At 43.1% G+C, this 20,155-nt stretch overlaps 1 protein-coding gene across 7 annotated transcripts in view; it reads right to left on the bottom strand.

The window, feature by feature from the left end:
- DOT1L (DOT1 like histone lysine methyltransferase) overlaps positions 1-17,948 on the bottom strand; it is a 103,803-nt gene extending 85,855 nt beyond the window's left edge. For 3 of the 7 annotated variants that reach the window (XM_073324235.1, XM_073324231.1, XM_073324233.1), the window contains exon 1: positions 17,606-17,931. In XM_073324235.1, coding sequence (XP_073180336.1) covers positions 17,606-17,686 — 81 coding nt within the window. In that variant the 5' untranslated portion in view covers positions 17,687-17,931. Of the gene's footprint in view, positions 1-17,605 lie in introns of all 7 variants that reach the window. The other 4 variants (XM_073324230.1, XM_073324232.1, XM_073324234.1 and 1 more) reach the window with 3 other exon arrangements.
- Positions 17,949-20,155: the final 2,207 nt, after the last annotated feature.

Here is a 20,155-nt window from a genome sequence, read left to right as displayed (position 1 = left end):
TATCTATAGTTCAAATGCCCTGTAAAAACAGTTAGAAAATCTGCTTGTTAATAAAGTCAATTCCTTGTGCCTTCAGGTTAAAGTGCAGAAATCTCACTACACACACAAATCACACAACACAAAGCGTTTTCTACACAGGAAAGATATACTGGTACAACTTAAGGTGTGAATTAATACCAATATAACTCCACCCCGTTTAACATCCTGTATGCACACTCTTATTCAAGCATAAGAGGGCCTTTTTCAGTTTCGCTTATCACTTGGATTTAAACTAAACTGAAAAAAGTCATTCTCCCACTGGAATAAGTGTCCTCATGAGGGATCATACTGGTATAACTATATCATTTTAACTTGTAACATTATCTCTTTAATGTTGTCTAAACTACAAGTATCAAAAATAAAGATGCAGTCCACAACTGACAGCAAGTATCATTAACATCCAATGCCACTTTCATAACTAGTTTTTAACGTGTGTAAGTGTATTAACACACAGCTAGAAGTGATCCAAATTCTTTCCTGCAGAAATCGGACGAAAAACAAAACTCTTATTTTCATTGAAATGTTCCACACAAATTTGAGTTTTCAGACAAAATCTAAAGTTTTCCAGCCAAATTATTTTGATAGTATTTTCTGAGGAAAAACAAATATATTTTGCAAAAATAATTTGTTGAAGATACAATTTTGCACCAAAAAACAGTTTTGCTGGAAAATTTTCCAACCAGCTCTACTGAAGTCTCTCAGTACCAGTTCTTAGGATACTGGATTCCACACTCCATGTATCGTTCAAACATACTCACCCAAGCAAAAAGAGATTCAGATTTAAAGCCGAAGCAATGTCTCTTATCAGCACTATTATTTGTTTCAGAGTAACAGCCGTGTTAGTCTGTATTTACAAAAAGAAAAGGAGTACTTGTGGCACCTTAGAGACTAACCAATTTATTTGAGCATGAGCTTTCGTGAGCTACAGCTCACTTCATCGGATGCATACCGTGGAAACTGCAGCAAACTTTATATACACACAGAGAATATGAAACAATACCTCCTCCCACCCCACTGTCCTGCTGGTAATAGCTTATCTAAAGTGATCATCAGGTTGGGCCATTTCCAGCACAAATCCAGGTTTTCTGTGTATTATTGTAGTGCCTAGGAGTCCTAGCTGCAGCCAAAAAATCTACTGTGCTAGGCACTGTACAAACAGAGACCAAAAAGAGACAGCCCTTTCCCTAATGGGAGTAGCTACTGCTAGGGCCTCAAAGCAGTAAGCAACTGCAGCCCACAGGCTATAATACCTTCTTAATCACAGCAAGAATGGCATTTAGACCATTTTAAAACATATCAACTTGTAGGTTCAAGTCAAAGTTATATCAATACAGTTTGTTTAATTTAATATTGTTTTGCCAAGTTTTAAAGAATATTAGAGGCTACAGTTGCATAGCTTCAGATTTCAAAATTATCCTATTAAGGATCAACTGATCTCTGCAGACATGTAAAGCATACAATTTAAAATGTCACGTACATCCATCAGTGATAATATTCCTCTATAGTTCCAGTGTTCTTTACACCAGAAAACGGCAAGAGGTCAACACTGGAGAAGTTTAAATAAAACCGGTTTCCTGCTCTTCAACTGGGGCGGGGGGGGGGGACCACTTCCATATCAAACAGAGGTTTTTTTATTATGACAGTAACATGTACACACTGTGCATAATTTGAAAGCCTAATTATGCCCCTGGTACATGTACTGTTGGCCATAATAGGAGCCCTGCATGAGCATCTGAAGGCAGAATTAGTCCCTATTAATTTACCTAAAATCCTTTTTTTAAAAAGTATCACTTGAACGAAGAAAAGGAGCATCAGTGAAAAGAACTCAGTATTCCATAAGCATGGCTGCTCCTTCCGATATGCTTCGGAAGTCAATCTGTCTCAAGTGCTTTGAAAAAGAAAATCATTTGGTCACTTAGTACTTATACAGGACCTCAAAGCACTCCACAATATCATGGGTTTGGATTTTCAAAGTAGACGGCCAGTCAACGCTGGGTACTTTGGAAAATACCAGCCCTACATATCTATACTTGAAAAGGTTTGCCAGTATACATATACACCAGTACAATTAAACCAGCAAGCCCAGTGGAAATGCAGCTGATACCAGCGGATTATTTTCTGCTGTTAAACCAGTTCCCCAGAGTATCCAATGAAAGTCCTTTTGTGCAAGTCTACACTACAGCAATGCAGCGGCACAGTTCCAGTGCTGCAGCTGCACCACTGTAGCATTAGAATCATAGAAGATCAGGGTTGGAAGGGACCTCAGGAGGTCACCGAGTCCAACCCCCTGCTCAAAGCAGGACCCACCCCATTTGTAGTGTAGACATACCATGAGGGAGATAAAGAATTATCCCTTTTTAAAAGATGAGGGAACACGCTCAGGGTATGTCTACACTACAGCTCTGCAGCTGTGCCATGGTAGCGCCACAGCATAGATGCTTCCTACACTAACAGTAGTTAATGCACCTCTCGGAAGAAAACTTCCATCGACTCAGCTGCATCTACAGTGGGGGTTAGGTTGACCTAACTACGGTGCTCAAGACGCAACATTTTTCACAGCTCTGAGCAACGCTGACATATCTATCTAATTTTCAAGTGTAGACCAGACCTCAGGAAAAGAAAGTGAGTTGCCCAAGTCGGCACTGAGATCTTGTCTCTATACAAATTGCAACAATGGAATTAAATGTGTGATTTTAAACTGATTTAGTTGAACTAGTGCAAAACCAGTTTAATGGGTACACTCAAGTAAACTTAAACTGGTTTATTCTGATTTTGTTTGACTCCTTATTGAGTTAAGATAACATTAATAGAATCCTGGTTTAAAATGAATCAAATAGCCTCACCGTTTTGAAGCCGTTTTTAAATTTAATTAAAATTAAATCATGCAACTCTGAATATGAACAAGGCCTAAGCAAGTGTCAGAGCTGGGACTAGAACACTGGTCTCAATCTCATGCTCCACTCCCTTTCCTTCTTGTTATCGGAACCGCTTGTTGTGATTAGAGCATACTTTTATTTCTTATATTGCCTGAAAAGTTTGAGCATTTTCTCTTAAGAAGTTCTTTGTGACTGTCATTCTAGGAAAACCAAACTTTTAAGGGCAATCTTCATCTCTGTTTCTCATTCTCTAGACTAGGGGTAGCAGATATTAAGGATTAATCATGTTTATTACTGTAGTACTTAGGAATCAACCAAGGATCGGGCCCCACTGGACTAAGCACTGTTCAAACTCAGTAGCAGACACTACTACTAGACAGCAGTAGACAGATAGCCTTTCACCTATGTTTTTGTTTTTTAATACAGTAGCAATTTCCAATGAAAATAACTGAATTAGAAGCCTATAATATCAGACTGAACTCTCAAACTTTGACAGTTTATTACAACACTTTTGCTGCACTCTACCCAGTTATTATGAAGGCCAGTGGTGCAATACTGAATAGGAAGTACTACATAACCTTCTCTAAACATTTTCCCTCCATTTACACTGTTTTGCTTTAGTGCTCTTTAAAGTAACCTTCCCATATTAAATCTTAAAGGTGATACCTAGAAATAATTCTGAGGTCCAGCATGATAGTGTTGCATCGCAGACACCCAGGTATGTTGGGGAGGGGGGAAGAGTTATTTTCATGATGAAAAGGTTCTTAATGTAAAGTGAATCTCAAAAAGCTATTTCTTAAATTTGTGAATGTGTCACTTTAGTCATTTTTCCCACAAACAAGCACAGCATGTTCAATTAAAATGTTTTGCTGGCAGTGCCTGAAGTGAGAAACCACATCCTAGCACTCTTCCAGATGCATGTCCTTTTATATTTAGTTCATTCTCATATAACTGTCCTGCAGTCTATATTTGTAGCAAGTTTCATGAGGGCTATGTTTTCTAAAGCTTAAGATAGCATAAATACCCATTTACCTATTCTCCCCTATCTGTAAAATGAGGATAATACTTGTGAGTTTAGTCACTGTCTGTACAGTGCTTTAAATACACTATGCCCTGTGTAAGGGTTCTATGGGGTATTTTGAAGTATAAGCAGGAGATAGATTTTCAGGATGCCAAACCACCCCCATTGGAAAAATCCGAGGATGGGCACACACAAATAAGTGGGACTGAGGAGGTGGTCTTACAGATATCACCTTGATCTTCCATAGCACTTTTAATCAGCACATCTCAAAGCACTTTACAAAGAAGTCAGTACACCCCCATTTTACATATGGGGAAACTGAGGCAAAGAGAGGGACTGTGACTTGCCCAAGATGATTCAGCAAGCCAATGGAAGATCCAGGAATAGAACCCAGGACACCTTAGTCCCTTTTCAGTATTCTAGCAACTAGGACACACTTCCTCCCCAAAGAAAGGTGTCTAAAGCCTAGTTTCAGAATTGTGCAAGAGAGATGCCCAAGACAATTTGGACACATGCAAGCTAGTTGTGGTCAGGCATTTGCAAACCAGGAGGAAGAGGTCTCTCATGAGCCCTTCAACAACTACTAGGTCAATCAGTACAACTCAAAGGAATCAGCAGCTGATGCAAACTGATTAAAAAAAATGCTTGTTCTGTTCTATGTTGCCACTGTCTCGGTCACCTCCCTCATGGCAGAAGCTGGCCTTACTTTGGAAACCACTCCTCTCCTGGCCACAAAATCACAGCAGTTCAGGCTCTCCCAACCGCTTAGCCAGCCTCAGAATACCGCTGAGCTCCTCATGCTTTGATAAAGGTATTTTGATTGCAAAGGGCCAATCTGCATATTAGCAAAAACACGGCCCTGCTGGCCACAATGGTGGGCACACCATCAAGGGGTGCATATACCCTTGTGGTCACCTACAGACAAGGTTGCTTAGCAGCGACATCACAAAGGTGGGACAAGAAAAACAGCCTATTTTGCTCATTGAAATAAAGTGATTAGTGGCTCAAGTGTGTCTTTAATATCCCCCAGGTTTCTTCCATCTGTGCTCAAGTGGAAAGGTTTTCTGTAGATCCGAAAGGGGTGTCAATATGGTGCTACTCTGAGCTATGGCTACCCCAGAGGGATAGAAAAGGGAAGGAGAGTGTGCCACATTATTGTGTGGCATTCAGATGCTCTCTTTCAAAACCCAGTGCTAAACGTGCAGTCAAAATCTGTGTACATCCTGATTTGGAACATACAAAGTTTTAGCCTATTTTTCAGCCTGCCCAGGCAGACATGCAGCTAAGTCTTTGAAAACAGGACTCATTCTGGATACAAACATCTACAGACAATGGTGAAAGTCTGAAATCCCATGTAAGAAGCATTTCCAGCTACGACAGGGAAAAGGGAAAGAGACACTGTTTGGGGAGGGAACCGAATGAATTGAGAAGTCTCAAGAACTCCAGTGCAGCTAGCAACTATCTCGAGTGTCACTCTCAGAAGTTTCAGGCCCTTTGGCATGTTCACTACCAATTTTTGGTGAGCTCATACTCACATGCCTCAGGACCCTCTGAATACAAAGTGAAGAGAAAGCTAAAGTCATATCTGTGTAATATTTCATGCTGCAGGGCTAGACATATTAATATCATCAGCCTTCAGCTGAGAGTAGCGTGGTGTCATTTATTTTCCAGTGTAGCAATTGGAATACAATACTTCCCTTACACATTGGAGCAAGAAACCTCCTCTGAATTGCCTTGCAACTGAGGTTTCCTTACACCAAGGAGGAGGTATAAAGCAAAAGACATCTCTAGACTCCCTCCAGCAGGCAATGTGTCCCTATTCTCTTTATCTTCATTAAATCAAAGAGCTACAGCTCAAAGATTATTTCTCACATGGCAAGGTCATAAACCACAACGAAGGCTCCAATCAAAGCTTCAAGTAATTTATAGCACTACTCACAGCTGGCCAGAAGACATCACGTAAAACCTGCAGTGCATTAATGCCTTCTTAAGGGACAAAAAGAAAAAAAAAAAAGGGGGGGGGGGGGGAGGGGGTTGCTAAAGAAAAAATAAAACTGGAGTTTGGGGCCAAGATCTAACCTATACTGAAATTATGATAAATTAATGGGGAAAATATGCTCAATTAGAGGTTCCAAAACTGGTATGGGACCCAAATAAATATTATGGGTAGGAGTGATAGATATAGATTGCAGAACTGTTGGATCATATAGCGCTGGCTCCTCCTTGTTTCCACCTGCTACACTGTACTAAGACAGCTAAAAAGCATTAAATATTTTTACATCTCCACATAAGCAATTGCTGTAGCTGCCTCAGGAACATGTTGCAAACGCAAGGAGAGGTGGTTCATGTGATAGCAAATTGGAAGGGAAGCAACCAATGTAGCTGCACCACTGTAAGTTCTTTAACATAGCTGCTCTAAACTGACAGGAGAGAGCTCTTCCATCGGCTTAACTACTCCAGCCCCCATGAGTGGCAGAAGCTACGTCAGCCAGAAAAGTTCTCCCACCAACATAGCACTGTCCACACCGGTGCTTACACCAGTGTAACTTACGTTGCTCAGAGGGGTGGATTTATTCATCCCCAAGTGACATAACTTATTCCTAATGTAATTGGGCATAAACTTTTGTGGACATAAGGTATGTTACCTGCTCCTGTATTTTCCATTCCATGCATCTGATGAATTGGGTTCTAGCCCATGAAAGCATATGCCCAAATAAATTTGTTAGTCTTTAAGGTGCCACAAGGACTCCCCGTTGTTTTTGCTGATACAGATTAACACGGCTACCATATAGAAACCTATAACTTATTCCAGCGTAACTTGTAGTGTAAACAGAGCCTGAGGCCATGTCTACATGAGAAAGCTGCACTGGTATAACTCAATCTGTAAATTTATACCAGTGTGTGTAGGCCTCATCGACACATTATTTTGGTAGAAAATTGTACCCCTAACCAAAGTAGTCACACAGTACAAAAATAGTTATAACCAGTACAACCCCTAGTGTGAACACAATTACATCAGTATAAACGTGGCTTATACTGGGATAGCTTGTTCTCCTTCCCATGCAGCACCGGTTTTCAACATATGGTCCGCGGAGCCCTGGGGGTCCACAGTCTAAGATTCAAAAAAGGTCTGCACCGCCATTCGAAATATTTGAGATTGCCACAAATGAAAAAAGGTTGAAAACCAATGCCATGTGGGAATAAAATTATACCAGTAAAACTGTGTCCACAGTAAGAAGGATGGGACTAGTGTAGTTAAAGTGGTACAACTTGTGTGTTTAGATAAACACATAGTTTGGATATGGACACTCTTATTCTGGTATAAAAATGACTTTTTGGTTTAAGTCAAGTCAGTTGGGAAAAGGTTTAAATTAAATTGAAATAAACCAATCTGTGTCCACACAGGTGGTTGCCAAAATGTTCTCATTGCCAGAACTTCTCTCTCTATGTAGGACCTAAGCAAACGGAATGTTCTGCATGTGTTACTCCTGATACAAATGAGCCCTTAGTCCCAAAACCATACTAATAGCTTGAACATAAATAAATCCAAGTCATGTTAATTTCAAGTTCCATTAGGAGCAGAAATGGGGAAAGGAGTAACCAAAAAGGACAAAATTAGAAGATAAGGACATTTTCTTTCAAAATTCTGAGACAATATTGAGACACCAAGGGCATGAGTCATAAAAGAACTTAGTATGTTTAACATTAAGGAGTTTCAGAACTGTGCAATGGATTAACAGAATTTGCCTACCAAATGCATTCCAATGAATTCAGCATCTTTTGGTGACAAAGAGTTCCCAAGAGAATAAACCCTTTACTGACTTTCAATGAAAAGCAACCATTAAACATTTCCGGAGAAGTGGGATGGCCTTCAAGAGTCACAGAGGCCCTTCGGATTTGAACATACCACTATCTAGAAGAATGTTAATAGCAATTTTTTTTTCATGTTTTTAAAGAGACAGAAACTGCATTTCATTTACTTTGAACCCAACTATAAAATTTATACATGTTTTCTAATAGGAGGAGGAAATTCTGTTCACCACGTAAGTTTTATTTATGTACACACACCCACACACCATTACCTATTTATTCTGTTGCTGATTCGGTACCTTACACAGTCTGATTTAAAATTTTAGGAAGTTTTTTCATTTATTCCAAGATGGAAAAACCATAACTATCTGAGGCTACCTCCTACTTATTACAGTGATGGACACATCAGAAATGCTGGAATACAAATCTATATTCCTTACAGAGCCTCAAGGTCAGAGAAGAACAATGTTTCTGAGGGTGTTGAGACAAATAACAACAACAACAACAACAACTGATCTGCAACTACAATGAGTTTCAACTTGTTGCACTGCCACAGACTTCGTACTGCGTACAGAGCTCATGAGACCGTCAAAAGCTCTCAAAGACCAGATTAATTTTACAGGCTGGTAAATAGTGTCATTACAACTCTGCAATATCTGAAGATATTCCTAATTTAAAGGCAAAAATTAAATCAAAGGCTAAGCACTTCCAACGTGTTTATTCCATATAATGAAGATTCACTGAAAACAGTAAAATCCTGGCTCCACAGAAGTCAATGGCAAAACTCCCATTAATTTCACTGGTAACAGAATTTTACCCTAAACTATCAAAATCTTGCCTGAACACTTTTCACACCAAAGGGCTTTACAAATCGATGTCCAAACTAGAAGGAACACCTCCCATAACACTGAAATGCATCCACATCTGGACTAGCAGGAAGCAGCTATTTGACAGTGCATACTACAAGAACACTACACAACAGTTAAGGGCAGTTTTTAAACTTTGTATCTAAAAAGGGATACCTGACAGTGCTAAAAAGGTTGGATTGTCTCTTCACTATAGAGCTCCCAATGCTGCTACCAACAATGGAGCTACACGTGATTAACAACAGAAGTTTTCTGAACATTTCTTTTTAGTGTAGGCAGATTCTAACAATATATTTGGGATATTAAATGGAAGAAGCTGTTTCAGAACTTTCTAAGGCTTTTCTCTTTACACCACTGATTATTTCAGCAATCAACACTTAATTATCTTCATTAGTTCCCTAGCCTGACACCAAAACATCCTTTGTTTATAGCTTCCTCAAAAAGTCACTCATGAAACTGGGACAAAAAAAAAAAAAATACAGAGCAGAAACCATCTTTGTTATTCATAGTTCTGATATCTATGAAAATTCATAATTTAGATTTCCTGTTGTAAAACATAACTTGCCTTCCTCCTATATCCTAAAAATAGCAACTATTCTTAATTCTCTAATGTCTGCATTTCTATACTATATATGATAATGGAATTAAACACATTGCTGGCTAGTTGAATAAAACGTAGTTAAATACTCATTAAACTGCTTCATACACTAAACATCTTCCACTAAAAAAGTTTAGTTTCCACTACATTTATTTACGTCTTTGCACCGAATGAACAACGATTCATTGGAAGACCAATATTTACAGAATACAAAAGTTACATGGCGAGTCTTTGGCTATCCCTTGAGGCAAGGACGAGGTCTGCCAAAGGGGTTCATTGGTGGGTTTTTAAGTGGCTGAGGAGCCCAATTCGTGCCACGTGGCAAGTATAACCAAGATGTTCAATTTTGTTTTTTGGCTTTCCTTTAGATTTTTCTGTTTTATTTTTGTATTTAGTACTCATCTGCAAGTTAAGAACTGCAAAATTCATTGCATTCACAGACTCCTGGTGTGAGTACCCCCTCCCCCTTGCAGCAACTTTTGTTAGGAAGAGAAAGTAAAGTCAACTGCAAACAGTATTTTAATATACCACATACAAACTATCAGATACATACCAAAAATTTGTTATTAATACAATGGACAAGTTTACTATACTATTGATCATGTGTATTCATTATTGCATGGGGGAGGTTTTAACTGAGTACTCAAAAGGTTAATTCTAAGAGCTGAAACAAAGAAAGAAAAAAGGAGGAATGGAGAAGGTGAGCATGTAAGTGCAAAAGGAGAAGTATGGCTGTTCGGGGACAAAGGTGATTACATATCCCATAAACCTTGCAAACCAAGGAATAAAATATCTTTCACAAGCTCCACGGGGAAGCACAATTCATCTGGATGGCTGACACTTGAAAGGACAATCTTCTCCATAAGTGGGTTGCCATGAGGGAGAAGGATGGGAGCTGCATATGGTGAGATGGATTTCCCTCAACACAGAGCTTTCAGTTGCACAAACAGTTCTATACTGTGTCCAATTGAAACCACAGGGAGAATTTTAGGAAAATAAAATATAATTATCACAGTTGGAACTTTGGCCAGGACAGCTGGGGTTAACACCCATCTCTTCTACCAAAAAAAAAAAAAAAAAAAAACCATCTTTGACAACCTCCATTTCATGTCAATGCCTCTCAGATGCCTCAAATATAAGGACGCAATAACAGAATTGTAGAAGAAATGGCCTTAAGATACTTTCCATTAAAATTAAGTCAGGCTATTGTGTGATCTTGTTTTGAGGTGGGAGAAGGATTTAGAGAAAGGTATTTGCTTACTGAGCTTTTGCTAGGATGCAAATACAGGTATTGTGTTGTCAGTTTCCGCTCCGAATCAAACCATCTAGAAATCTGAGTAAATGTTTGGTTATCACCCACAGTAAATTATATTTGACAAGAACCTTTGCAGAGAAAATAAACTTCTACTCTATGGCAACCCAAGGGGTGTGAAAAGTTGTAGGGTGGCAATATTTTCACAACCTGAACTAGAGCAGAAAACCTCACTGTGAGCACATGCCATGTTTCATTTTGAAGAGAATGGGGGAAAACTGTCAAATTACATTATAGACACAGTGTGTATGAGGTACACACTTTTACATCTTTTATTGGACCAACTTCTGTTGGTGAAACAAGCTAGCTTTCGAGCTACACAGTGCTCTTCTTTGAGTCTGGGAAAGGTACTGAGGGCTTGTCTACACTGAAAATGCTGCAGTAGGACAGCTGCACCCTGCAGCTACGCAGCTATACCACTAACCCAACAGTAGGGGTTCTTCTGTCAGCATAGGTAATCCACATCCTTGAAAGGCGGTAGTTAGGCCGATGGCAGAATTCTCCCATCAGCCTAGTACTGTCTAAACCAGGGGTTAGGTCAGTTTAACTGCGTCACTCATGGGGGTGGATTTTTCAAAACCCTGAGCAATGAAGTTATACCAAGCGAATCTTCTAATGCAGACCAGGCCTCAGAATACCACAGCTAAATATAAGGTGGAGCAGATTATTTAATGTAAGGAGGTAACACATTCTAAGGGACCATTCAAGATGAAATGGCGTGTTAACACCCTTGCAGTCATAAGAAAAAACAAAAAGGGGGGGGGAGGGTCAGTGGGTTACAGATGGTTGTAATAAGCCATAAATCCAGTATCTTTATTAAGACTCTGAATTTTAGTATCTAGCGAAGTTATGAAATGTGTTCACCCACAGGTTATAGGATGGTGTTTTCGTCTTTTATCATTTTTCTGTGTGAGTTAATTCAAGAGCATAGTGATTGGTTTCACGCACACTGTTCTTATTGGACCATTTAGTGCACTGGATGAGGTACAGCGAGTGTTGTGATAGGCATGTGTAGAACCCACGGATCTTGGGAGGTGTGTTGCAGGGGGTATTGATCATTGTGGCAGTGGAGATGCGTCTGCAGGTTGTTCAGGCAGAGTCTGGTGCTGCTTTGCGTTGGTGTGTCTTGGTCTGTGGGAAACTTGCTTTCAATGATGAGCTTGTGAGGCGGGGGGGGAGGTGTTATCTGAAGGCCAGAAGAAGGGGTTCAGGAAAGGTTTCTTTCCCAGGCCTGAAGAGCTCTGTGTAGCTCAAAAGCTTGTCTCTTTCACCAACAGATGTTGGTCCAAAAAAAGATACTGTCTCACCCACATTGTCTCTCTAGTATCCTGGGACCAACATAGCTACAACAACAATGCAAACGTATTATATTATGTTAATCATGTTACAATGCTCATTTTTCCACTTGCTTCTGTTTGTTTTGTTGGTTAGAAAGTATTTATCTCCATATACTTTATTATCCAGACAACCTTGAGAAATCATCAAATCAGTAATTACCCGGATTTAGCCTACTCAGAACTAAAGTTCAAAGTGCATGCAGGGTTTGGATGATCAGAGAAGGGGAAGACCATTCAAGCTTCAAAGTCTTTTCCACACTAGTGACATTTTTTAAAAAGTTCCCCACAACCACAAATATCAGTTCAGCTCCAACGTTTCCCAACTCTGTGAGTCACCATCACACACACAGCTTCTGATGATTAAGAAGTCTGTATCGTGAATTTTTTTTGGGAGAGCCACTGCCATCACCACTCCCACTGGGAAAACTTTAGGTGACAGCACACGATTGGAGTCCACTCCTATATTAATAGAACCGGTTTTCCTTAACAGTGAGGGAAGATACGGTTTTGATGCAAACGATTACATTCCAGGCAGGGCTGCTTCCCACAATCAGAGTGGGCATAAGATCTTAAACAGGGTTTGTTATTCATCTCCATAGTTAACCTTTAATACATTTTTAAAAGGTGACACACTGCTGCGTGGTGATCTTAATCATTAGTGCCTGCCCCTGAGTTTTCAGAGAAAACACATTCCATTAGAGACAGAATGGTATCATGTGTCACAGCCTGCATTTCCGAGCTAGTGGGCAAAAGACGCTGTGCACCCACCCACTTGTACAAATAAAGTCAATACTGTATCAAGCTTGTATTTCATTACTTCTCAGTAGTAGACACATATGCCAAAATATGCCTCTCTCAAACAGCTGCAAAAATGATGCTATGACAACATTTTTCTGGCCAATGGAATATTTTTGCCATCAGAGCTCAGCAGAAAGATAGCAGTGAGAATAAAAACATCACGCACAAACAGCAATAGAACAGTGAATTATTCTCAGATTTTTCAGCCCAGATTTATCATCACAGCTGCTAGTTTGAAGGTTTAAAATTCAGACTGCAGAGTCACACAGGCTACTCCCTGTTCTGAAGGGGATACTTCATCCTGACAGGAGGCTGCATAGTGGCACCCAGCAAGCCAACAAGATCTAGTGCCCCAGAGTAAGCTCCAGCACCCTCAGAGATAACAGGGATTGATTTTTTCATCCAATTTTTGCAAATGGAACTTGCTTGTGAGAAGACCCCAAACTTTGTGTCTTTTGTATTTATCTTGAGGCAGTAAGCAACCAGGAATTTTTTCAAAACCTGTGTATCTATGTTTTGAAGTATGAACAAAAGTGACTTCTTCTATGTATTAGTCTATATACCTGAAATCTGAAGTTTGAGCAAATGATTCTAAGTGAAGTGAGAGGCCAGCAGAGTGATAAAGTAAGGAAACCTTATCTGGGTCATTTAGAATAGATCTAGGTGTATTAAACTTCTCATTTGTCATTAAAATAAAGCTTTAATACAATAAATGAAGCAGAGTACAAGACCTAATATTCTAGACACTTGAGAATTTAATGCAACCACACTTTTGGGCAGGATTTTGGGAGTCAAGGAGTTAAGCTGTGATACAGAAGAGTAAACCCACCTCAGCTCTGATTAAGAAGGACACTCATAAAAACCAGAGGTCAACATCAGAAAATATTTTCTGAGTCACATGGGGGGGAAAGATTACTCACCATGCACTATTCAACTTACTCATCAGTGTGTTACGGACAGAACTGCTCACCATGTATTCATTAGGAAACTGTGGCCTTTGAGGAAAGCAGAAGGCGGGGGAAGAGTCATACTTTCAGTTTTGTATGTAAGCCAGTGGGAGGCTGTATCTGTAACACCAAAGCTCTCTCCTCCCACGGTCTTAATTAGTCTTGTAGGGAAATACACGTTTCACATCACCCTCCCAGGTTTCTTTTAACAGCTTGACAGGCATCAGTTTGTCAGCTGAGCTATTATGCAAATTCAGCAGTTTGAGGAGATCCCAGTTTTCCTATTGTACACAAAATAAGCAACTGTCCTTTACAACAACAAATAAAATCATACCATAATTAAATTGCTAACATCCATTCACCATTAATATGAACATTTTTAATCTAAGTCTTTTTCATGGTACAAAAACATTGTAAGTTAAGCTAAGTGAAATGAAGTCTGGATGTAGTAACAAATAAAAAGTTACAAATGTTGTCTAATACAATGTTAAGTCACACAACTGTGCTACCAAACAGCAGCTCCGCAACACCTGAGCAACTTTTGGTACTGCAAATATGATTCTCCAGCATTCATGTGGCTCTCAGAAATAAATTAGTGGGGAGTGCTGTTTTTTTCTCCCAATCCCCCATAAATTCTCTCTCATAATGTTGGCACAGAGAAGTATAAACCTTGAGAAACTGCAAATAAAGATGCTTCTAAACAAAAAAAATCTTTAAAACATTATTTTTGAAGTCACCCCACCTTGCCTCCTAGATACCAAGAAGCAAGTGGAGTCAGTGGTGAAACTAAGAAACATTCTGCTGACGTCAAACAGAGCTGAGCTCTAAAACCACAACGGTACATACACCCTGCTGCCAACTCCAGTCTGAGCCAACGAGGGAAATAAAGTCTACCGTTCAATACGGTACAATGTTAGTAGGCCAGACACTGCAATGTTCAAAGAGGATTTCTTTTTAAAGCATTACAGTTCTTTGCTGCAATTGCTGAAGTTGCAGCAAGTACACACAATTATTATGGAGTGTGATCTCTTCAACAGAGCTGCAGTGCAAAATATTGATTAGCTCCAGATGAACCATTCACTTCTGTATCGCTATGGGAAAAAATATGCAACCCAGAGAGGCCACTTTAATGACAGGATATTCGGGTTCGACTGCAGTTCTTAAATCTTAGATCACATATGCAGATAGGCACCCTGACCACTACATTTTGATGAACTGTAAAAGAGAGTCTGCATATTCTGACATTTTAGAATAGATGCAGCCTAGAAACACCTGGCCAAGCTTCCCCTGATAATTTCTTTATCCCTACCTCACAAGTTGTAACAACATTAAATTCAGGTTTCCTTTTATAAGCAAGGAGATTCAAACAAATATCACCAATCCATTCCCGCCTTCCTGACTGAGCCTTAACTTATGCAAGAAAATATTTATTGCTACACACAATCAGCTTCCAGAGGCAAGTTAATATGTGAAAACAAGCATGAAATTAAATTGGTCACTATTACACTTTCAGTTTCTGTCAATTCAAGTGCAGCGCGCGCACACACACAAATGACAGAGCTGCCCAAACAGGAAAGGCTGCATTAACTAGTATGTGCTGGAGGGCTCAAGCTCTGGGAGCAGGATGATCAAAAATAGCAAGCCCTGGTATATGCAGGATGTTTTGAAAACCACAGGCACATCCAACAGCACCAAAAGTCACAAAGCAAGTATGCCGTGGTCTTCCCGGCCATAAGCAAGATAGTATATAATTGCAGTTGCATCAGCATTACCAAGATACTTAGACTAAGTCCTAGCATGTCCAAACACCAAAACACTACAAAGAAAGCCAACAGCATTCAAACCAGTTTTTAGAAGACTACTGCCTGACTGTCTCTTTGCAAGCCAATTCGCACCCTGTGTTTTTACATGGCAGAGGATTAATATTTGATGCTGAGGCTAGATTGGTTTTGCACTGACATCTAACCATAAGTACACAAACAGTCTAAATTTCTCCTTGGTGAGGCTTTTACTAATTTGAACATGAATACTCATTTTAAGGGATGACATATCTAGCACTTTGATTCAAGATAGACAGAAAAAGACAGTCAAGTTTGTGGATTATTTTAAAAAATTACACACACACACACACACACAGAGGAGGGAAATCAGGGTCATATCTGAGAGAAGGTGTGGATTATAATGTGTAGTCAACAGAAAAGTTGACTTGGAATTCTCTTTAGACAAAATAAAAAGGTAATTTACATTAATACTTATTTAAAAAGTATTCAAAAAAGTCAAGGAAACCTGCACTTATGCAACCACACACAAATTCCAAAACCCTCCCTTCCCTATTGGGAATTAAGATGTCTCTCCCCCTTCCCCCACACCCTTAACCTCCTTCCCCAACCCATCAGAGCAGTTGAGACTCCCCCACTTCACCACCAGAAAGAAGAACCTAGATTTGTTCACATTTGCAAAATTACAAGTCCTTCTTGATCTAGTCTGAAACAATTTTATTAACCTGTCAGAGGAACTAAGGAGCTTTTCAAGAAAAAAAACTTTTCACTAGCTATCTTCTCCCCCAGGCATCCCTGTTTATCTGTGAAGTCCAACCAATTTTAGAGGTCAAATCCACTTTTTCTAAGAGAAACACCGCCCTGAGTTGAGCAGACTAAAAGAACCCACCCTTTGCTATATTTCATCCTATAGTTATTTATTTATGCTACAGTAATTAGAACGCTACAAATTGCTACAGCCCCCACCCTGAAAGAAAAACTTCGAATGTGACAGAAAATATCCAATCCAGATCTGGGCTGAATGGAGAAAGGGGACTGAGGAGAGGTGGGTTAAAAGCAGGGTGCCAGAGGGCCTGAAGAAAATAATGATATAAAATAATGCCAAACAGCATCAGGAGGGTTTATTTATAGAAAGGAATTGTTTGTTTGGGTTGGGGGTCCAGAGGAAATGGGATTATCTGAGGGCAGAGGGGGAAATCCATAGACTAGAAAGGTGGTTGGTTTGGAAGCAGGGGAGATGTTGGCTTGTTGGGGATAGGGGTGCCTGGATGGCGACTGACAGGCAGCAAGGAAGTAACTGGGAATGAAGGCTGGGAAAGAGAGGTTGGATAAACAGGAATTTCTTCCATGTTCTGAATACTCATCCTCTCAATGGAAGAGGATGACTGGGGAACAGTAACAGACTGAAGATTTGGAGGGGGGAGAAAGACACCCATAACAGATTTGGGGGGGGGGGATTGTTTGGGGCAGAAATTACGAGACGAAGGAATAGAAAAAAGAGAGGGATTCTGTGGAAGGAGTAGCAAGTATTTGGGCCTGGTGAGACCAGAGGCTGCCTGGAGTGGAGAGGTGATTTGGGCAGGGAGTGTTTAGTTGGGGTGAGGAGGACAAGGGTTTTCTTTGGGAGACAGATGAGCGGAGCTACCAGGGACAAGGAGCCTTTGAGGGGAGACGGGACAGTCCATGGATGACAACCCATGAAAGTGAAACCGGGGAAGGTGCCTGGGGAAAGGCAGAGGCTGAAGGGTGTCAGGACCAGGGGTGACTTGTGGGGCAACGGTGGCCTGGACAGGGGGTGCCCGAGAGAGAGCCAGCTCAGGGGGTACCCAAGGAAAGGGGTTCCTAACGGGGAGTGCCCAGAGCAGGGGGCAACGGGGATGCCCAGGGCGGGGGGGTCCGGGGAAGGTGGTGCCCGGACAAGGGGAGCCTTAAGAGAGGCGGGGGGGGCAGCTCTGGGACAGGGCAGTGACCAAAACAGGGGGACCTGACAGGCAGCAGGGAGGTACCCGATAAAGGGGGGACCGGTCCAAGGCGGGGTGGGGGGGGAGGGAGGTCTGGCAAGAAGAGAAGGTCCGGGGGGGGGGGATATGACAGGGAACGGGAAGTGCCCGGGGGGATATGACAGGGAGCCGGGGCGGGGGTCCGGGGGGGGGGGCTCTGAGCGGGAGAAGGGGGTGTCGGGCGGGGAATGGGGGGCCCTTGCCGGGCCGGGCCGATACTCACATAGACGGGCAGCGGCCAGGGGTAAACGGCCGGCTCGGCTCCCACGGGCGACTTCAGCCTGAGCTCCAGCCTCTCGCCCATGTCGGCAGCAGGAGGAGACGGCGGCGGCCCCGCACCATGCTAGAGTAGCCGCTCGGAGAGTGCGGGCCGGGGGGGGGCCGCTGCTGGGGAAGGAGGAGGGGGGGGGGCCGCCCGCTCCCCTTCGCCTCCCTCTATTGTAGTCAGCGGCTGGCCGGGCTCTCCAGCGCCGCCGCCATCTTGGGCCGGCGTGAAGCGAGCACAATGAGCCGCCGGGGCCGGGCCCGACCAACGCGCCAGACGCGGGGGGGAGGGAACTGAACGAGCGAGCCCCCCCCCCAACTCCTGTCCTCAGCTGCCCTCCCTGCTGACAGCCCCCACCCCCGGCCGTGTTGCTGCTTTACATGGGGGGGGGGCCTTTCCAGTGTGTTTCGATTTTGATTTTTTTTTTAACCCCCGTGGAGGGGGGGGGTGTAAATTTGGGGGTGGAAGGTGATTTTTCCCCCCCCTCTTTTTTTTTTTTTTTACTATAGATCAACAAAGTTGGGGGGGGATCCTTGGCCCCCCCCCACCGCCCCCCCTCCCTTTTCTCTCGTAGTGGGGGAGGGGGGGTTAGTTAATCGAGGCTGTTGCCCTTGGAGCTGTAGGTCGGTGGCGCGGGGGCGGGCGCGGGGGCTTTGCAGATTCGGTTTAGTCACAGCAGCGGGCGCCGCGGGCCTTGCTATTTACTCCTCCTCCGCTTGGCAAGTTTCCCTGGGTGCAAAAAGGGGCAAAAAAAAAAAAACACCCCACCCCGGGGGGGGGCACTAAGGCTGCTCCCCCAAAGCTATGTTGCATGCCCCCGTCCAGCACTGGGGGGGGGCGGCGGGGGAGCTGCTTCCCGTGCCCCCTTTTGGGGGGGGACACACACACACGGTGCCGGGAGCCGGCCCCGGATTGCGGCGGGGGCTCAGCCGCTCTGCCCCAGCCCCGTTCACGGGCTCCCCCGGGAGCGCCGGGCTGGAAGGTACCAACGTGCAAAGGACGGGAGGGGGGGGAGGCGGGGGGGGGGGCAGAGGACACCCAAAACGTGCAGTGCATGCGGCGGGCGGGGGCTGGGACTGTACCGGGCACAGGAGGCGGTGTCAGCAGTTCCCGTAGAAACGCGCCTCTCCCGCTTGCCGGCGGGGTCCGTGCAGGGAGGCGGCGAGCCGCAGCCCAGCCCTGGCCCGCCTTTCCCCCGCGAGGAGAGGGCGCGATCCCCTGCCAGAGGGGCCCCCCCCCCCGTCCCTGTCCCTGCGTGCAGAGCCCCCCCCCTCCCGCCCCCGCGCCAACAATTTCATTTTAAAATCTGAGACTTAGGCAAGGGTTGGAAGTGCCTGGTTCTGGGCCCCCGCCCCCCCCCCCGGTCCTGCAAAGGCCTTTGCACGCTGCAAGTCGCCCCCCCCCTTGACTGCAGTGGGACTATTCCTAATAATAGGCCCCCTCCACAAGGTCCAATTCTGCTGCAGGCTTCCCTAAAATGGTAAATTGTGGCCGGATACCTTAATTATTTAACAACAACAAGGGGGATGGAACACAAGCCAAAATAGGGAAAGAAGGGGGGGGGGGGGAAGGAATTTCAGGCTCTGTCTAGGCTTAAAGAAAAGGAGGACTTGTGGCACCTTAGAGACTAACCAATTTATTAGAGCATGAGCTTTCGTGAGCTACAGCTCAGGCTTGCAAGCTTACAGCTGGACCGATCCTGCCACTGTAAGAGCCCTTGTGTAGCCCCGTTATGCTGACCGGAGAGAGCTCTCCCGCCGACATCATAAAACCAGCTCAAGGAGCAGCGGTGTAACTATGTCCACAGGAAAGGAGGACTTGTGGCACCTTAGAGACTAACCAGTTTGTTTGAGCATAAGCTTTCGTGAGCTACAGCTCACTTCATCGGGTGCATCTCCCGCGGGACACAGGGCCGTGCCCATGAGAGCTTATGCTGGCAAAACTTACGTCACTCAAGGGTGTGTTTTGTCACACCCCTGAACGACAGAAGTTTTGCCCACATACGTGGTCGTGTAGACATGGTCTTAGGTAACTTAGTCTTTGTCAACAAGAAAAGTCTTATCGTTCAGGGGTGTTAAAAAAAAAAAACCACCACCGTGAAAGACAAGTTTTGTGAACAAAAAGCATCAGTGTGAACAGCGCTTTGTCAGCAGGAGCGCTCTCCTGCCCTCAAAGCTACCACCGCTCATTGGGGGTAGAAGTTTTTTGTCCTATGGACAAACAAAACTGCCTAGTGTAGACAAAGCCTAAGATGTATTCAAGTCACTAAAGCCTGATGAAATTAACCCTAAGGTACTTAAAGAACCATCTCAGAAGAAACCTTATCTTTAAGAACTCAGAGGATGGGTGAGGTCGCAGGTGACTGGCCAAAAGGGAAACATAGTGCCTGTCTTTAAAAATGGCAACAAAAAAGGCCCTGGAAATTATAAACCTGTCAGCCTAGATAAGATCATGGAGGATAAGTCCATCAATGGCTATTAGCCAAAATGGACAGGGATGGTACCCCCT

Source organism: Lepidochelys kempii, chromosome 25, assembly GCF_965140265.1.
Source record: "Lepidochelys kempii isolate rLepKem1 chromosome 25, rLepKem1.hap2, whole genome shotgun sequence".
Lineage (NCBI taxonomy): Eukaryota > Metazoa > Chordata > Testudines > Cheloniidae > Lepidochelys > Lepidochelys kempii.
This window is presented reverse-complemented; position numbering and strand designations above follow the sequence as displayed.